The sequence below is a fragment of the Neoarius graeffei genome, chromosome 24, assembly GCF_027579695.1.
Source record: "Neoarius graeffei isolate fNeoGra1 chromosome 24, fNeoGra1.pri, whole genome shotgun sequence".
In the NCBI taxonomy this organism is placed as follows: Eukaryota; Metazoa; Chordata; class Actinopteri; order Siluriformes; family Ariidae; genus Neoarius; species Neoarius graeffei.
The window spans coordinates 37,027,430-37,048,203 of NC_083592.1; the positions used below are offsets into that span (position 1 = coordinate 37,027,430).

The 20,774-nt window shown below is 42.6% G+C and overlaps 1 protein-coding gene across 2 annotated transcripts in view; it reads left to right on the plus strand.

Annotated features, from left to right (window-relative positions):
• Positions 1-20,774, plus strand: part of si:dkey-40c11.2 (drebrin-like protein A) — a 115,782-nt gene that overhangs the window by 63,657 nt on the left and 31,351 nt on the right. For both annotated transcript variants that reach the window (XM_060907183.1, XM_060907184.1), the window contains exon 4: positions 2,024-2,098. In XM_060907183.1, coding sequence (XP_060763166.1) covers positions 2,024-2,098 — 75 coding nt within the window. The remainder of the gene's footprint in view (positions 1-2,023; positions 2,099-20,774) is intronic.

Consider the following 20,774-nt stretch of genomic DNA (forward strand, 5'->3'; position numbering starts at 1 on the left):
TATTTAGCAAGACATTTCTTACTATGCAATTTGAAGTTATTGTAAAATATGTGCCATTTTTGTTTTGCTTCATGGTTTGTGCAATCTAGGTGATTTAAAAGCTTCACATCTTCCTTTTTCCCCTCATGCTGTTTTCATGGTACCGTATAACCTCCGACAGTTCGCCTCTTCCAACTGAATTGAAAGCATCTTCCCACATGAGTGTCTTTGCCTAAACAAGTGTGTTATTAACCCTAATCACACTTAATCTCGATTAGTCAAGTTTCGAAGTTTCAGTGGAACTGGAAGCCACTCACTTCCTGTATGAAATTCTCTGAAGCGTGCAGTTAATCAGACAGGATCTGACTGTGTTTATTCTGTTCTGCAGGTCACACTGTATATATTACATACGGATATTTAAATACCATCGGCTGGTGTTGAGTGGTATATCTTCGGCTCGTTCAATATCATGCTAGCTGAACGGGATATATTTGATATACCACAAAAAAAACCCCTATTATTATTATACATACACATTCCTTTCAGGTGTTCAACGCATCTTTCGCTTTCAAAATTAGCTCAAAATCTTCCGTATTTAATGAAGCAAAGCTGGCGGCCATGTTCGTTTGCAAATTGTCACATTTACTCGCTAGTGCTGAGGTTTTACGGCTCCGACGTGAGGTCATGTTGTCTTGACAACCATGCAATATCGTAAACCATATTCAACGCTTATTCTCCATTGGGTAGAGCGACGTAATACACACACAGGATAAGCGATATGCTAACAATATCGCATGCTATCAAACCAAATGAATGAAACCCGCTAGAAGGGAATAGAACACGTTTTTATTCCATCGAAAAAGTGTCCTGTATGTATAATTTAGGGCTGTAACGATACACCCAACTCTCGATTCGATTCGTATCGCGATTTTTGACCCACGATTCGATACGCCCACGATTTTTTAAAAATGTTTTTTGACTTATTAACATTTACTTACTTACATTAATTATTTAATAACAAATAATTCAGACCACTGCAGAGAATGAGTAATATGTATGCAAAAATGAACAAATGTATATCCAAAGATTGTTTTATTTCTCAAAATAATACTGTTGAGCCGGAAGCTCTGTTTTTTTTCGGTTCTGAAAAAGTCATTTTTCCAAATCGTGTAAATCCGTTAAGATTTTTTTTTTTGGGGGGGGTGGCTCTCTCACTGTCTCACTCTCATAGGGCCAATGATTTTCTGTGATCGCGGAAAACAGATGGAAATTACGGAATTTTTATGGTGAAACATTGCTCGCGTGTCAAAATGTAACTGCCGCAGAAGGCTTCCGCCCAAGCAGACATGCCTTCAGTGTTGCCAGATATTGCTAACGTTTTCCACCCCAAAATATGTTCAAAACCAACCAAAAAGCACCTAAACCCGCCCAATCTGGCAACACTGCATGCCTTTCCGGTCAAGTGATTGTGATTGGCTTGTGGCACACCTAGCCAGCCAATGAACTGCTTGTTTACAGATTCGCTCCCCGCGTCGCAACCAGAATGGCGACCGCTTAAAAGAAATGAATGCTCTGCCAGTGGCGAGTGTGGACGTTGCGTGACTCGCAGAAGATTGTCGCAGGTCGGCGAAAAAACGACTTACTAATAGATATAAAAAAAATAAAAGTAATTTAAGTAAGTTTAAAATGTAATTTAAATAAAAAGTAAAGTCTTCATAAATTGAAGTTTGGAAGCGCCTCTGTTTTTGGGCTGAGGAGAAGTTTGAAAGGGTGTACCGCGATTCTGCCTTCTTGTATCGCGATACGGATCGTGGCTCTGCGTATCGTGATTTCGATACGCATATCGTTGCAGCCCTAGTATAATTACATAAATACAGTGTAAATATAATCCAATAACTGGCCTTGGTTGAAGAGTACAGTATCAGAATTGAATTGCGGTTAGATTTATCGAGCCAGTCGTCAGTGTATTGAATGTGCTTGCAGACTGTAAACGATTTCTGTTATTTCATGCTATTAAAGAATGTCCTCTAACTACACTTCACAGGTTGGAGAGGATGTGGATGAGTATCGGAGGACAGAATGTGCAAATCATGTGCCTGCAGTCAAAAACTTCTTCAAGGTAGCCAATTTCCATTCTTTTTTGTAATGTGTTTCTCTCATTCTCACGTAACCTACAAAATGCCATAAATATTAATCAAAAAATTCCAATGAAGTATGTTACACTTTTAGTCCTCTCACAAATATGAGGAAATGTAACCTAAGACTCGCATTTCGTTTTGAATGCTATTGTTTAACCGCAGGGTAGATATTTGGGTCATGTGCCATTTTTGAAGCTTCTGTCTAAATTCGGAAGTGGTTTTGTGAAGTTGTGCGAAATATAAAATCATCCAGTTGCGTCCCTTTGCCATTGCTGATTAATGATATCGCTGGGCATTTGCAGTTTGTATTCACTACCCTGGCAAAGTGACTAGCCCCCCACTGTAACCCTAGCTGTATAGGCAAGAAGCCGAGGGCTATCGAAACGGAGATCAGCGCCGCGCCCATACGCCTTAAGCCTAGGTCACAACCGGACGTACGATTTTTTTGGCTGTGCGATTTTTGGCGTTTCCCAAATCGCTGCGTTTTTTTTTTTTTGTTCGTGGAGAAAGACGCACGTTGGCTGTAAGTTTGTCTTGCAACCTGAAAAAAACGTAAGCGCCCCTAGAGTTTGTTTGACGTGACAAAGAACCTCTGCGGCCGGTCTGCGGACAGTCTACGGCTCGAAAATCAGCACGTCACACGCGCGCCCACCATGCGTTTCACGCGCGCTTTCCGTGCGTTTCTTGCGTTTTTTGCACGTAGACCGGCCGTAGGAGCACGTACGGCCGGTTGTGACCGAGGCTTTAAAGAGTCAGTTAGTACTGGGACAGGAGACTGCCTGGGAAGACCAGATTTTGGCGTGAGAGGGACTTTGACCCTGTTAAAGTAAAAATATCAAGTGCATTTCATGTCTATTTCTGTTCTTGACTAGAGCTACTATGCCTGCTGCACTGTTGATGATAAATGATGAATTCTCCATTTTAATTCTAAAAACAGTTTTTCCTATTTCATTAGTGGCTCATGACTACAAATTTTGGTGTGGTAGGACGGCATTAATAAAAAACTAAATTGAGAGGCATTCACTCTTGTGCTATCGTCTAGTATCTAGTGAATTTTTAGAGTTCGGCAGTTGAAAGTCAACAACATGCAGTCGTTCAGTATACAGTTTCTAACGGCATATTTTGAGGAGCTCTGCTGTATTCAAGGTAATATCATTAGCCAGGATTGGCAGGTTTCGGCAGAATTTCCAGCCCAACTACATCTCAAACCACACAAAAGACTTGAAAATAACCTAAACATTTTGGCATTGGAAAAGGGAGACTTTTTTTTCTTCTTTTTCTCAGCCTTATTGTGGGAAACTCGTATTCCAGATGTATCATCCACTCCATAATGCCCATTTCCATCTTTTTGAAATGTACAGTATGTTACAGTAGAAATGGTTCTGTGCAGCATAGACCCACTGTCTGCTCTTACACTTTTCCTTTGTATGGAAATGTATTAGATTCAATTCTTTTTATTTGCTATAAAACAAGCTCTTGGTGGCCACAGAGTACTTTCAAACTGGCCCAATCGCTCATTAACCGTCCTGTCCATTAACTAGTCCTCCTCCTAGTGTGTGGCAAAGAGAGTTCTGCCCCAATGGGTGTCGGTTATATTTTGTTGTAATCCCTATTTTTTACCATTAAGTGCAATAATAACTCTGAAGATACAGTAAATGTGATCATTCAGCCAAGAGCACTGGTGAGGTGAGGAGGCTTGACGTGAAGTCAGCATTCCAGTTCATTTGAAAAGTGTTCAGTGGGGTTGAGGTCAGGGCTCTGTGCAGGTCACATGAGGTCTTCCACTCCAACTTTGGCAAACGATGTCTTCGTGGACCTAACTTCATATGCAGTGGTATTGTCCCCTTAATTCCAGTAAAGGGGAAGTCTTAATGCGACAGCCAACTTAAATTTTGTGGCAACATTTTGGAGATGGTCCACATGTTAGTGTGATGGTCAGATGTCAAGTCAAGTTTATTTGTATAGCGCTTTTAACAATAAACATTGTCGCAAAGCAGCTTTACAGAATTTTAATGACTTTAAACATGAGCTAATTTTATCCCTAATCTATCCCCAATGAGCAAGCCTGTGGCGACGGTGGCGAGGAAAAACTCCCTCAGACAACATGAGGGAGAAACCTCGAGAGGAACCAGACCCAAAAGGGAACCCATCCTCATTTGAGTGATAACAGATAGCGTGATTATAAATAACTCGCTTCTATAACAGTGTCCTATGTAGTCATAAAGTATAACTGTAAAACCATGAAATTCATAATAGTTTTAATATGAAGTCTGTTTTGTTGAAGTTATAAACTGTTCATCGATGGAAACTTGAGTGCAAAACTGTTCATGACAACTGCAGTCCTAGAGTTAGCAAGTCAGCTGTAGTCCTCAGCCATAAAATCATTACTGTAAATGTCCAGAGCGTCTTCCAAGTGCGACTTTCGACTGTCCATATGGAGCCGTCCTCCACAGGAGCGATGTGATGAGACTCCAGCCAGATGTAGGGCATCAGGATGGATCAGGCAGGTCCGAGGAGCAGAAGAGATCAGCATCTCGATCTCAGGATCAACATGTAAAGGCCAATTTACGCTGACAGCGCAGTCCTCGCAGATGGTGTCGCAGACAGCGTCTGCGTAGCCCCCCCCACCTTCGCAGACGCTCTGCGCACACCTTCCAAAAATTGTGACCACCGCAGAAGCCTCGCAGACAGCGTCACAGACAAGAGGGCTCTGATTGGTCCACTCTACATCCGCTGTACACGCACTTCCGCTTCCCTACTTTCCCGGTTTGGTTTGTTTTCACGACCGCCATTTTTAAAAACACGAGTGAAGATGGAGCAGCACGAAGAGCAGTTGATCGAGGAAGTGAGGAAGTACGTACATCTGTACGACTCCAGTTCTAGTCATTATAAGTAACCGGAGGATAAACACTCCACTAACCACACCCACCAACTACTCCTAGCGACTTCGCGCCCCCTTGCGTTGTGATGGTGAATAACATCGCGCACGCCTATTACTCCCCGCTCAACGATAAATTACAACTGTCTGCGAAAAGCTGTCTGCGAAAGCCTTGTCGCAAGAGCATGCAGAGGCCTTAACTCAGAGGGAAGGGGGAGGGTGTCCATACATTTTTGGGTATATGGTGTAATATAGTTGTAAAGATCATGTTATTTTGCTATATGATGATGTGACGTAGGCATATTGAGCAACTAGAAACAAACTTGGGCAAGAGCGCAAACAGTAGGTCCACTGCTGAGACTTAGGAGGAATTAGTTCCTAAAAGACGAGCTACATACGTCGTGTCCAAGTGGTTTGGCTACACGAGGTCAGATTCCAGACAAACCTCGGTCATTTGCAAAACATACAGAAACATTGTGGTCAGGAAACTGCCTGCCTTTGACCATATTTTTCATACTGCCACTGATGTATGGTGGTTGTAATCTAAGATATAATGTTAGCCAACTGGCTAATTATATATGTATAGCAGCCTGTGAAACACATGCTATAACTTTAATGGCATTTAGCAGACGCTCTTATCCCAGAGTAACGTACAACATACTTGCTCAAGGGTACGTCAGCCGTTCCTGCTGGTCCAGGGAATCAAACCGGTGACCTTTTGGTCTCAAAGCTGCTCCTCTAACCATTTGGCCATGGCTTCCCAGTATCTCTATGCAACTGAAAAATCAAGTTTTGACTAAAATTGTTTTACATTTTGTTAGCGATCTATATTGACAACTTTTAATATGTAAAGGTTTATTAACTAGACATTGTTTAGGTACATTTGTCTAAGCTAGCCATCATTAATGATAGTCTGCAATCTATTCTGTGGCTGCTAAAAGAACGCCTGAAGTTTATTTAGCTCAACTAGCTGAGGCCAGTGGGAAGTAATTGCTTACTCATGAACAGACCGTGATGGTTAAAAAAAAAAAAAACTTTGACTGTCTGTAAAAATGTTTCCCAGAGTGCTTTTTATTGCAAAGGAGATGGGACGTGTTCGAAACAACAATAGAATCTGGGTGAGCTAGGTGATCTTAAAGCGTATCTCCTAAATAAATGTTTGTATAGCTTCAGCTCCGGAATGATTTAAGCTCTTGTTTTCGTGAAGGAAGCTGTGTTGCTGTACACTGCTAAGAGTAATGCTTTATGCCCTGTTGTTGCCATAAATACAGACACAACATGACACTTATAATTTAGTTTTGTGCTGTTTAAAACAGCAACAGAACGTTTCTCTGGTATTAAAATACCAATACGTGGACTTCATTATAGATTCCCAATAATCAGATCAGCCCGAGCACATTTGTAAGCATTTAGGACTAGCGTGAGTAAGTGGGCAAAGTTTCCATGTTTATTTTTTATACTTCCTGTGTATGTATCCTTCTGGAATGTTCTGTCTTCCTCTGTGAACTTTTTCTTCTGTCTCTTTAAATGAATAATTACAGTCTTCATGCTGCTGTTGTGAATACAGAAGACGGACACGATTGGAGTGAGCCGGAATGCATGCCCGCGCGGGCGCGCGCGCACACACACACCACACACACACCACACACACACAGAGCTTATACGAGCTCAGGTCTTGTTTGGAGAGACGGCTGTAAAGGAAAAGTTACCCTGCAAAAAATTGAAAACCTGAATTTGAGGAGAAAATGACTAAATACTAGTGAAATGATCGTGCTGCATGGACGGATATTTTTACTTGATAAGACATCTTAGAATAAGTTGGTTGCAATCTAGAATTCGGTTTAAGAGTCTCAGAATTGGTGTCTTGTATTCTTCTAATAGGAAATGCTTGATCACTTTTCACTTGCTAGGATTTTTTTTTTTTTCAGTGTAGTGTGTAGAAACAGGGTGGAACAATAGTGCCACCAGCATTGCAGTGAGAGAAGGAGGGAGGTAGGAGGTGTAAAATGATAATGAAGTCATTGTGCACTGTACACTCATTTTCCATTACAATAAAATGACTGTTCATCATGCTGTGTTGATCTTCAATTGTGATTTGTTGGCTCAGTGAAATCCTCTATTCATCATATCAGCATGTGTGTGTGTGTCGCAGCACGTCTGCTTCCTCTGTGTGTGAGCAGGTGCGTGTGTGTGTTGTATTTATTTGGAATTAGCTTTGTGAATGTGATAAAAATGAAAAGTGGGATTGCACAGGCTTGTCTGGGTGTGATAAGCGTGTCCTGACTGCTGTGCTAACTTCAACTGTGATTTTTGTCCCGTACTTGGCTTGAGAAGCATGGGAAGCAAAAGCTCTGGCTGTATTTGAGCAATCGCAGAAGAAATCAAGATCTTTTAGTAAGACAACTTGCCTATTGTTTAGTTTGGATGGAATCGAAAGAACACCTAGCTGCTTATTTCAAAAACTTCTTCAGTCGTGAATAAGCACATTGAGATAGGGGCAATACCACAGGCTAGGCTTGGGAAGATTGACGATAGCATCAGAAATCGTTGATGGATTTCAATCATCGCGATGGCTGTCAAGTCAGACGATTTAAATGTTTCTCCAGAAAACATACTGTCTGAAGAAGAACAACAACTTTATTCATCACACACTTGTGAAATTCCTCTCTGCGTTTAACCCATCTGAAGCAGTGAACACACATGTCGAGTCAAGTCAAGTTTATTTGTATAGCGCTTTTAACAATAAACATTGTCGCAAAGCAGCTTTACAGAATTTGAACGACTTAAAACATGAGCTAATTTTATCCCTAATCTATCCCCAATGAGCAAGCCTGTGGCGACGGTGGCAAGGAAAAACTCCCTCAGACGAGATGAGGAAGAAACCTCGAGAGGAACCAGACTCAAAAGGGAACCCATCCTCATTTGGGCAACAACAGACAGCCTGACTATAACATTAACAGTTTTAACATAAAGTCAGTTTCGTTGATGTTATAAACTCTTCATTGATGGAAACTTGAGTGCAAAACTGTTCATGACAACTGCAGTCCTAAAGTTAGCAAGTCAACTGTAGTCCTCAGCCATAAAAGCGTTACTGTAAGAGTCCAGAGTGTCCTCCAGGTGTGACTTTCAACTGTCCATATGGGGCCGTCCTCCACAGGAGCGATGCGATGAGGCCCCAACCAGACACGGCACCAGGCTGGATCAGGCAGCAGGCGGGTCCAAGGAGCAGAAGAGGTCAGCATCTCGGTCCCAGGACCAACATGTAACTCAGAGGGACAGATTTTTTGGGGGGAGAGAGAGGGAGAGAAAACACAGGTTGTTAGGTATGCCCCATGTCACGTGAATAAGTAGGAACAGTATACGTATTGCACTGAGTACAAGCAGGGATTCCGGCAAAACTAACTATGACAGCATAACTAAAAGGGGAGAGCCAGAAGGTAACACGCATGAGGGAGCCCCGGGACACAAAGCAGCCAGCCACTACGCCGTCAACAAACTTGAGTAAGGAAGCAAGTGGGGACTGACAACATCCATACATCCCAGTTTACCAAAACACTCTGTCTGAGGACCCTCCAGATCTACACCATTACCTCATAAACACCATTAACAAAAGGCTTGACTAAACGGATATGTTTTCAGCCTAGACGTAAACGCTGAGACTGTGTCTGATTCCCGAACATTACTTGGAAGGCTGTTCCATAACTGTGGAGCTTTGTAAGAAAAGGCTCTGCCCCCTGATGTAGCCTTCACTATATGAGGTACCAGCAGATAGCCTGCACCTTTTGATCTAAGTAGGCATGGCGGGTCACTGAGGACCAGAAGTTCACTCAGGTACTGTGGTGCGAGACCATTCAGTGCTTTAAAGGTCAATAGTAGTATTTTATAATCAATACGAAATTTGATTGGGAGCCAATGCAGTGTGGATAAGACAGGGGTGATGTGATCATATTTTCTAGTTCTAGTAAGGACTCTTGCTACTGCATTTTGAACTAACTGGAGCTTGTTTATGCACTTATTGGAACATCCAGACAGTAAGGCATTACAGTAATCCAACCTGGAGGTAATGAAAGCATGAACTAGTTTTTCCGCGTCATGCGATGACATTAAATTTCTTATCTTAGCAATATTTCTGAGATGAAAGAAAGCTATCCGGGTGATGTTATCAATGTGAGTTTCGAATGAAAAACTGGGGTCAATAATCACCCCGAGGTCTTTTACTGCTGCACGTGAAGAAACAGAAAGGCCATCCAGAGTTACTGTGGAATCAGAAAACTTACTTCTAGCTGCATGTGGTCCTATTACAAGTACTTCAGTCTTGTCAGAGTTAAGCAGAAGGAAGTTAATAAGCATCCAGTGTCTAATGTCTTTTACACGTTCCTCAATTCTATTAAGCTGGTGTCTCTCATCAGGTTTTGCAGAAACATACAACTGTGTGTCATCAGCATAACAGTGGAAACTAATACAATGTTTACAAATAATATCACCCAGAGGTAACATATATATAAAGAAAAAATCAGTGGACCCAAGACAGAACCTTGTGGAACACCAAACTTTACCTCAGTATGTCTAGAAAAATCACCATTTACATCAACATGCTGATAGCGATCAGTTAAATAAGAGCTGAGCCAGGAGAGGGCCGTTCCCTTAACTCCCACAACATTTTCTAGTCTATCCAGAAGAATGGAATGATCAATGGTATCAAATGCTGCACTAAGGTCAAGCAACACACAAGTAGCGAGACACAGCCCTGATCAGACGCCAACAGTAGGTCATTTACTACTTTAACCAAAGCTGTCTCTGTGCTATGATGAGGTCTAAATCCTGACTGATACATTTCATGGAGGTTATTCCTATGTAAATATGAGCATAACTGCTGTGCCACAGCTTTTTCAAGGATCTTGGAGATAAAGGGGAGGTTTGATATTGGCCGATAATTGGACAGCTGACAGGGATCAAGGTCAGGTTTTTTTAATCAGGGGTTTGATAACTGCTAGTTTAAAGGATTTGGGTACATAGCCAATCGTGAGAGAAGAATTTATTATTTTTAGAAGCGGTTCAATTACTTCAGGTATTATCTGTTTGAATAGACGTGTAGATTAAGGGATCTAGTACGCAAGTTGAGGCTTTTGATGCCAAGATTAATGAAAGTAATTCAGTTTCTCTAAGGGGAATAAAACATTCTAATTGCTGATCTGATACAGTTACAGATCAGCAATTAGAATTCCTGGTTAATTTTGCTACAGCAGTGGTTCTCAACCAGGGGGGCGCGCCCCCCTGGTGGGGCGCGGAGGTACTCCAGGGGGGTCGCGAGTAGGCTTCATGTATGGAGGAAAAAAAAAATCTGGGGCTAACAAGCTATAGTAGCTAAGCAGATGCAACACATTTACCCATGTCAAAATGCAGGACATTGGACTATTACATACAAATCAATACTATTATAAAATCTATCATCAATCTATCATAAAATCTTGTGTGTGTGGCCGCATCAGTCGGGGGAACTGTGATATGTTCCCAAGCCTTGCAGACTTTATCAGTAATGCAGGCACTTCCCACGATTTCTCATCTGTCTTTCAAGCAGCGCCAGAGCACCTGTCGGTAATGAGAAAACAGTTTGCGGCATACTTCACAGAGGATTATCGCTCTTTTGCGTGGGTTCGAGATCCATTTGTGTGTACTGCTGACGAACTTCCAGTTGACATGCAGGAACAGCTTATTGAGCTGAAGAGTGACAGTAGACTTAAGGCAGTCTTCACCTCATGCCCTCTTTCGACATTCTGGGCAGCATTGATGCAGGAGTACCCGCAACTGTGTGACGTAGCCTTGAAACTGCTCATCCCATTCGCATCGACCTACTTGTGTGAGGCAGGATTTTCAAAAATGACTGCGCTCAAAACGAAATATCGCAATCGTGCGCAAATTGAGGATGACTTGAGACTGTGCTTGTCAAACATTTCGCCAAGATTCGAGGATCTTTGTAAGGCAAAGCAGGCTCAGGTCTCGCATTAACGCAAATGCAGATCACAAAGGCACAGTAAAAAGTAAAACCTAAATTCACGCCTGGTCCCAATTCCCAATGATATCAATAGCCAGCTAATGATAAGCCTAATAAAATACCTAATAAAAACACTAATAATAATAATAATAATAATAATAATAATGCCTATTAATAATAATAATAGCATAATAATAATAATAATAATAATAATAATAATATCAACAACCAACAACAGCAATAATAATAATAATAATAATAATAATAATAATAATGCCTGAAAGAACATAAGTCTTGTACTACTGCCAACAGCTTAGTAATGATAATAGGCCATAATAATAATAATAATAATAATAATAATAATAATTATAATAATTATAATTATAATAATGCCCGAAAGCAGATTAGAAATGTGGTGCTACTGCCAATTATAACAATAGCCTAATAATGATAATAGGCCTATGTATTTCTATGGAATGGATAATGCTGCTACTACTACTACTACTACTAATAATAATAATAATAATAATAATGATAATGATAATGATAATAATAATAATAATAATCTAGCCCGGGGCTAGCTATCTATCTATCTATCTATCTATCTATCTATCTATCTATCTATCTATCTATCTATCTATCTATCGGTCGATATAAGGTGCTGTAGGTCGGGTGGCGTCACTGCGGGTGAGTGTGTTTTGGGGGGGGGGATGGGGGCGGGGCGAGAAGAGGGGCCCCCAACTGCAATGAACCAGCTTTGGTGGGGCCCAGGTTGCAAAAGGTTGAGAACCCCTGTGCTACAGTATTAAATAGGAATCTAGGATTATTTTTGTTATCTTCTATTAGGGAGGAGAGATACTGTATGTTGATCTAGCAGCACTAAGAGCTTTTCTATACTTCAGAAAGCTCTCCTTCCATGCTAATTTGAACGCTACCAATTTTGTTTGACGCCATTGACGTTCCAACGTTCGAGTGGTCTGTTTTAAAGTGTCCTTATTATACCAGGGTGCTAATTTTTTTTGTCTCTGACCATTTTCCATTTAAAGAAAGAAAGCACAACTTTATTCATCACACACTTGTGAAATTTTCTCTCTGCATTTAACCCATCTGAAGCAGTGAACACACACACACATACCCAGAGCAGTGGGCAGCCATGCTAACAATGCCCGGGGAGCAGTTGGGAGTTAGGTGCCTCGCTCAAGGGCACCTCAGTCCAAGGCTGTCCCATATTAACCTAACTGCATGTCTTTGGACTGTGGGGGAAACTGGAGCACCCGGAGGAAACCCACGCAGACACAGGGAGAACATGCAAACTCCGCACAGAAAGGCCCTTGCCAGCGGCTGGGTTCGAACCCAGAACCTTCTTGCTGTGAGGCGACCGTGCTAACCACTACGCCACCCAAGAGGAGCTACATTATCTAAAGTATGGCAGAACGTTGACTCTAAGCATTCAGTTGCCTGATCAAGTTCTGCGGGGGCTGACAGTGACCAGGATAACTCTGGGAGATCATTTATAAAGCTCTGTGCAGTAGTTGACGTGAATGTACGTTTAATACAGTAGCGTGGTGAGGTGCATATATTATTACTTAGAAATATTTTGAATGAGATGAGATAATGATCTGAGATAACTTCAGACTGTGGAAGTGTGACTATATTTTCTACGTTTAACCCGAATGTTAGTATTAGGTCGAGGGTGTGACCACCATTATAGGTCGGTCCTATGACATTCTGATTAACCCCTACTGAATCTAAAATGGACACAAATGCTGTTTTTAAAGGGTCTTCTGGGTTATCGAAGTGAATATTAAAATCTCCGACAACTACAGCTTTGTCTAAGGAAATAACCAGATCTGAGATAAAATCTGCAAATTCAGAAAGAAACTCAGAATATGACCCCGGGGGCCTGTAAATAATAAGTAACAGAATTAACTGGGTAGAGGCTACATACATTATATGAGTATGAAGAATTTCAAATGTATTACATTTATAACCAGGTTTTTGTTACACCTAGATAATCATTATAAATAACTGCAACGCCTCCTTCTCTACCAGTTAGACGAGGCTGGTGTACATAACTGTATCCAGGAGGACTCGCTTCATTTAATGCTATATATTCATTTGGCTTAATCCATGTTTCAGTTAAACAAAGTACATTAAACTCCTGATCAGTAATGAGTTCATTAACCATTAGCGCTTTAGATGTAAGAGATCTAATATTTAATAGCCCCACCTTTAGATCAAAGGTGCTGGCAGCGGCTGTACAGTCAGTATGATAAAATTTTATATTGATTAGGTTACTGGAACAAACTCTGAATATTTCTACTTTTTTGTTTAGCTCGGGGAACAGACACAGTCTCAATGTAGTGGACCCTGAGTGACGACTCTGTGCAGCTAGCAGACAGTCGGTTTAGCCTGTTCGTCTGCTCCCTGGCCTTGGCTCTCATCTCATTATCTCTAGCCGCTTTATCCTTCTACAGGGTCGCAGGCAAGCTGGAGCCTATCCCAGCTGACTATGGGCGAAAGGCGGGGTACACCCTGGACAAGTAGCCAGGTCATCACAGGCCTTGGCTCTGGATTGTCAGAAATTAACTAGGCCTGTTCTGAGACTATGACCTATGCTGCAGGAAATGAGAGCAGCACCTTCCCGAGTGGGATGGATACCATCCCGCCCTAACAGGCCAGCAGTGCCCCCAAAATTAGCCCAATTATCTATAAAGCCCACCCTGTTTTCAGAGCACCACCTGGACAACCAGCAGTTCAGCAACCATAACCTGCTGTAAGCTACATCGCTACGCTGCATTGGGATGGGGCCAGAGCATACTACAGCATCGGACATCGCCTTCGCTAATTTAAACACCTCTACAAAGTTACTCTTAGTAACCTCAGACTGACGAAGACGTACATCATTAGCTCCTGCATGGATAACTATCTCTGAGAACCTGTGCTTGCCTAGGAACCTAAGATTACCTGCTATGTCCGGCGCCCTGGCTCCCGGTATACACCTGACTAAAGCTGCTGGTGCCCCTAAAGGCTGAGCTAATTTCACGTGCTGTATGATAGAGTCCCCTATAACCAGAGCTCTTTCAGGTTTCTCAGCAGGTGCATCACTAAGGAGAGCAAACCTGTTCGACACATGACGTGGAGAGGAGTGGTGCTCCCGTGGGCAAGCCTCAGCGGTAGCTTTGGCTCTACGCTTATGCCGCTGAGTTGTTACCCATTCGCCCCGCTGTAAGGGCTCTAATGCCAGAGTTGGGGGATTACTAACTCCACCTAGGGCATCCAGACTTTCCCCTCCAGAAACTACACTGTTCTCATTCTTACTGACCTTCACTAAAGCCTGGATACGCACTTCTAACACTATAATCTTCTCCGTCAGAGAACTAACTAATCTGCACTTATCACAAATAAAGCTATCGCTAGCGATGGAGGAAGAATGACTATACATCCTTCACTCAGCACACTGAACAGGCTGAAGGTGTGCCATGATAAAAGGATTCACATACCTTAATTGAAGATCTGTTGATATTAAAGCAGATCCGATGTGGCTGGCCTCCGCTTGTGGTCTTTATGCAGGAGGAGAAAAAAAGACAGCTTCCGGTCTTTGCAGGAGGAGAAAAAAAGACAGCTTCCGGTCTTTGCGTTCTTCCGAAAAAAGAGAGGGAGAAAAAAACAGAAAAAGGAAAGCGAAAGTGGAAAGTCCAAAAAGGAAAGTGAAAGTATAATAAAAAAATGAAGAGGAGCAATGAGTGCACAGACATACCCAGAGCAGTGGGCAACCATGCTAACAGCACCCGGGAAGCAGTTGGGAGTTAGGTGCCTTGCTCAAGGGCACCTCAGCCCAAGGCCGTCCTATATTAGCCTAACCTGCATGTCTTTGGGGGGAAACTGGAGCACCCGGAGGAAACCCACACAGACACAGGGAGAACATGCAAACTCCACACAGAAAGGCCCCCGCCAGCCACTGGGCTCGAACCCAGAACCTTCTTGCTGTGAGGCGACCGTGCTAACCACTACACCATCGTGCCACCGTCTGCTGCTTTAAGATCGACAGAAATAAAGTGTTGTCTTGTAATACGTTTTCACCTGTTGTGGATCCTAACTTAACTTTAATAACCTGCTCTCTGACTTCAGAATGAAGTAAGAAAACATCTTCCTCTGACGCTGCTGTTCACTACAGAGCAAATGTACGTGTAGTTTATATAATGAGCTCAGTTACACCGAATAACTCATGTTTTTTTTTTCCAGTCTTGACTTTAGTTGTGCAAGCATTCCTGTCTTTGTTAATGGGTAATTAAGCAAAAACAGATTAAATGCTAGCAATTGCAGCTAGAGCTGACTTCTGTTAACCAGCTTCTGCTAAGCTGTAATGTGACCTACACGACATGTGTTACGTACTAGCGAAGAACGTGACCTTGGAGTTTGGATTGCTACTGACCTCTCTTGGAAGAAACAAGTCCTCACACAGAGTGCAAAAGCAATCCAGCTCTTGGGTTATGTTAGACGGTCAACAAAATATCTACATTCTCAATGTACAATACGTACCATTTACCTTGCCATCATACGCCTTCGGTTGGGGTATGCAACACAGGTATGGGCTCCTCAATCTGTAGAACTCGTTATATGGACTGAACTCTAGTACAAAGACAGGTTACAAAATATATTCTTGGTCTGCCGTATATCTGTGATACTAGTTACCAGAATAAGAACAAATCTACTTCCCCTCTGTTACTGGCATGAGTATCTCGACATGGTGCTATTCTTTAAGATCATCACTGGGTTGGCCAAAATTGATCCCCAAGTCCTGCCGTCTGCCGTTAGTTCCACTAAAGAGACGAAATTTTAACAACAGTATAGCTGGAATCGTGTACAAACAACCATTCTGCATGTATCAAAAGTCATTCCTGATGAGAACAACGAGAACTTGGAACACACTGTGACAAGAAACTCGCCAACTCCGACTAACACTGTCCTCCTACAAGTCCCTCCTTCTATAGAATTACACCTTATCCTTGCAGTCTACTTAGAACCCTGACGATCCACGAACATGGAGAACAATATGCGTTAAGTGCAATTTTACCACATAGCCTTCTTAGGCCTTTAACTTGTTGTTTTTAAATATTAATATTTTGTTACCAAGTTAGTCGTCATCGTTGTGTAATCTTAGTTTTATGTACGGGTCTGCAGCAGTTGGCTTTAGTTGTTACGGTTTCTCTGCCTTATTTTTATTATTATTGTAAAATTATTTAAAATTTGTTTACCCTAAGGCAAAGCTAAATAAATTTTTTTTAAAAAGTGTCTGGCCACACCCCCTCCCAAAGCCACAGGCAATACGATCAGCTATCAGCAATACTTAGCGGCTATGATAGGACATTACACACAAGCTCACAAACCTACCACATTAAAAAAAAGAACACTTTCTATTGTTATCCCAGGTTTCCTATTTACAGCTTGTTTCCTTCCTCTGTCTGCATTTGCGGAGTGCCTGTTCAATGGCTGGTGACAGGCATAGTTCAATCGCTCTCTTCCTCCTCTTTTCTATTATTCTCCAGCTCTATTGAGGACCACACCAACAAATAAACTCTTACATATGGAGGACAGGAAGAAGGAGCAGGATGGAATGGAGGAAGAGCGAAAGAAAGAAAAGAATGGCTCTGAACAAAGGTGATTTCGATCACCCCACCGTTGGCCTGTAAATATGGAGGTGTTGAGCGAGTCCCTTGTTTCAGAGCCAAGTTAGACAAGCTGCGTGTGATGTCGTGAGAATGTTCACAGTTTGTGTGGCTTCACCAGTCAGACCATGTTTGCCTAATGTTTCCATAATCACAGAAAATAGTTTTATGAGTTTATTGAATGCACACAGGGCCACTTGTATACTTATTGCCTTTTAAAGGCATCACCCGGTCAGCTTTGGAGGCATCCGAAGAATGTCTTCTATTCCCCGTTTTTACTTCAGCTCTTCTGACATGTCGTGAAATATACACTGTGGGACCTTTCATGACTCCCCTTCTTAGGGAAGGCCTTGTTTATGTAGGGGGGTGAAGACACATTTGTCATGTACTTATCATTTCAGCCTGGACTTTGGTCCTTGACCATTGTGCGTGTTCTTTGAATCCCATGTTGAGAACTGGGTGCTTGGAGCTTGTTGGATACACAATTTCTGGAGACAAGTTCCCCTGTGTTCACACTACCAAGTGACAGTTTGCTTGTGTTGCTTGTAGTTTACCGATCTTGTTGACTGTTGTCGTTGTAAATTGGTTGTTTGATTTTACATGTTACTGGCCAGGCTTCATACTAGCTTCAGTGGCAGGATAGCAAAACATGTTAACTGTACTGGCTATGTACTGTATGCTCACAAGAAGGACCAGTAACCTCTGGTATTTCATTTGGAGCATTATTTTTCTTCATAATGTCTCTATACACATTTAATGAGATGTTTTGTGTGACAGGAGAAGATGGAACTATGGTTATAAGTTCCATCCACCTGTTGTCTGTAACCACTTATCCTGTGCAGGGTCGCGGGCAAGCTGGAGCTTATCCCAGCTGACTATGGGCGAGAGGCAGGGTACACCCTGGACAAGTCGCCAGATCATCACAGGGCTGACACACAAAGACAAACAACCATTCACACTCACACCTTCTGTCAATTTAGAGCCATCAATTAGCCTAACCAATTAGCCTTTGGAATGTGGGGGAAACCGGAGCACCCGGAGGAAACCCACACAGACACGGGGAGAACATGCAAACTCCACACAGAAAGGCCTCCATCAGCCACTGGGCTCGAACCCAGAACCTTCTCGCTGTGAGACGACAGTGCTAACCACTACACCACCATGCTGCCATTGGTTATACGTTTTTCTTGAAATTTTGTGCATCAAAAGGTAGATGGGAACTAATTACAGGTAGAACCACAAATTGTAGGATTTAGGGTGTAGTCAGACTAGATGATCCGTACCATAGCCAAGCAGGTTTGACCCCCAAAATCCAGTTGATTTGACAAGTGTGATCAGTGTATGCCATGTTTGGGAATGGGTCATTTGGCCATCTTGGAAAGGGTGGGCTCGGGCATGGTTCAGTTAGACTCTGTGCCCAAGCACGGAACACAAATGATGTGATATACATATTTGGGTTAGGGGCGGCACGGTGGTGTAGTGGTTAGCGCTGTCGCCTCACAGCAAGAAGGTCCGGGTTCGAGCCCCGTGGCCGGCGAGGGCCTTTCTGTGTGGAGTTTGCATGTTCTCCCCGTGTCCGCGTGGGTTTCCTCCGGGTGCTCCGGTTTCCCCCACAGTCCAAAGACATGCAGGTTAGGTTAACTGGTGACTCTAAATTGACCGTAGGTGTGAATGTGAGTGTGAATGGTTGTCTGTGTCTATGTGTCAGCCCTGTGATGACCTGGCGACTTGTCCAGGGTGTACCCCGCCTTTCGCCCGTAGTCATCTGGGATAGGCTCCAGCTTGCCTGCGACCCTGTAGAAGGATAAAGCGGCTAGAGATAATGAGATGAGATGAGATGAGATATTTGGGTTAATAACGGGTTTGGTCCTGACCTTATTGGTGAACGTGAATTGTAGTTGCTAAGTAAAGCTGAGTGAATTCCTCCTTCAGTGTCAGCTGGTTCCATGAAAATTGTGCAGCATGATTTACTGAAAAATGCTGCATTGGATAATTGCTAATGCTGTACAGAATGTTAGAGGGCTGTGTGTCACCATGCCCAAAACAACTCCCAATAAGCCACGATGTATTACATTACATTACAGGAATTTAGCAGATGCTCTTATCCTTAGCGAGGTACAATATACCCAGAGCAGCCCTGGGAAAGTTGCAGGTTCGGTATCTTGCTCAAGGGCACTTCAGCCATTCCTTGCTAGTCCAGGGAATCAAACCGGCGACCTTTTGGTCCCAAAGCTGCTTTTCTAACCATTAGGTCATGGCTTCCCCCATGGCCTAATCCCACAATGTAAAAACACTCTACTGTGCTATGCAAAATGCTTTTTGTCAACACAAAACATTGGATCATGATGACGCGAGTGTACTCGGGCCTGGAACAATGTGAGCGCAGGCCAGTGGGGAGGGGGGACAATTGTACTTGGGCATGGTACAAGGCAACCTTGCTTCGTGTGAGTATGTCCTTAATTAATGTTGGACCACATGTGGCTCGGTCCAAGGACTCGATTGAGCTAGTTGTTTTGATTTGTTGCTTTACCGTGTCATACCTAGTTTGAATAGAAAATCTTAATGCAAATGTCTCTTGCTTTTTTTGTTGCTGAAATCATGGTTTGGTGTCGTACATGTGCATAGAAAAGGAACAGTCAGCTGTCGCTTTGTCACTATCTACTGTGGGAAAAGAAGGTTTTAAAATGTCAAAGGAGCTGGACCTCCAAACTCACCCATCAACCCTTGTTTTTACCATCACTGGAACATCAAAATGACACATTAGGTATCCAGGAAGCTCTCAGACTCCATACATCACTACAGAATCCTACCATGTCAACTGTAGGAGCTGCTCAGCATTAATCCAAATCACACGTCCAGTCCTGCACAGGTACTGACATACTGTACCTGTGTGTGGCAATGTATGACGTTGTTCTCTCTCCTGGAGATCAGTCAGGTTTCTCAAGCCCTCTGACCGCCTTCATTGTGAAGCATGTTTTGAGGGTGAGGTCATAGATGATGGTGTTGTTTGTAATGGTAACTGAAATTAATAGCAGATTACTGCGCTTGCTGGAACTTTTATTGTTCTTGGCATCTCTGGATGGAGTCTGCTGGAGCCCAAAGCCAAAAGGAATGCAGTGGATGCCAGGGATTCATGCAAGTAGAGGCATAGTAGCTATCAAGCCTTATAGTGCCTCTTGACATTTACATTGAGTCTTATGTAGAAATTTGCATGCAAGAAATTTAATATTCAGTAATTCTTCACAAAATATCTTCTCAGTGCCTGATTGCTTGGCCCATCTTTTTTGTATTTTGGCTCGTTTAAACCTTTTAGAAGGCCTTGTGTTGCCTTTTATAAACAACCTAACCAGAACATGCTAAAACAGCCCCATTTCCAAGCAGAAGCACACAGTTCTTTTCAGTCATATGGTTGGACAATTCAAACCAGATTCTTTGTCTTGGCTTCTGCCACATAGTATCAATAACAGGATTAGTGTGATATAATTTGGTGGTGTCTCAATCCCCTCTAATAACTTCTGTATTGTCCTTGGTTTTATTTGAGATCTTCTTGTTTTGCTGCTCAGTGCAGAAAGTCTGAAGTGGGGAAAATGGGTGTTACCAGGCAATTACTGGAATTGGTTGGGTGTTTCTTGGATTTTTGTTTGCATGACAAACACTGGAGGTTACCAAGCTGCATCTCCGTATCATATCTGTATGCAGTTTCATGCACATTGGCTGTTTACCCTCTGTCCCTCTGTCTGTGTTAAAAATCATCATCTGCCACATGATCATGGATAACGCAGCCCATAAATATTCAGGATTCGACAGTAAGGTTTTTTTTGGGGGGAGGGCAAGGACTAGTGATTTGAGACAGGAGCAGACAACACATTCATTTGTGGAGTTGCTATCAAATATTTACTGGAATTTTTTTTTTTTTTATAATTCCTAAAATACTCCAGCTTGGTCTCATCATCATTGGCTATCACTTGCTAACGAGTAGGATGGTTCTCTTATTGTTTGTGGGCCCGCAGATGGCTAACGAGGCTGATCCTAGATTTGCAAATCCAGTGACGGCGTGGGCACTCGGTAGAAGTCCCCGGAGGAAGAGAGGTGTTGTTGCTGCATTGCTGTTCTTTCCT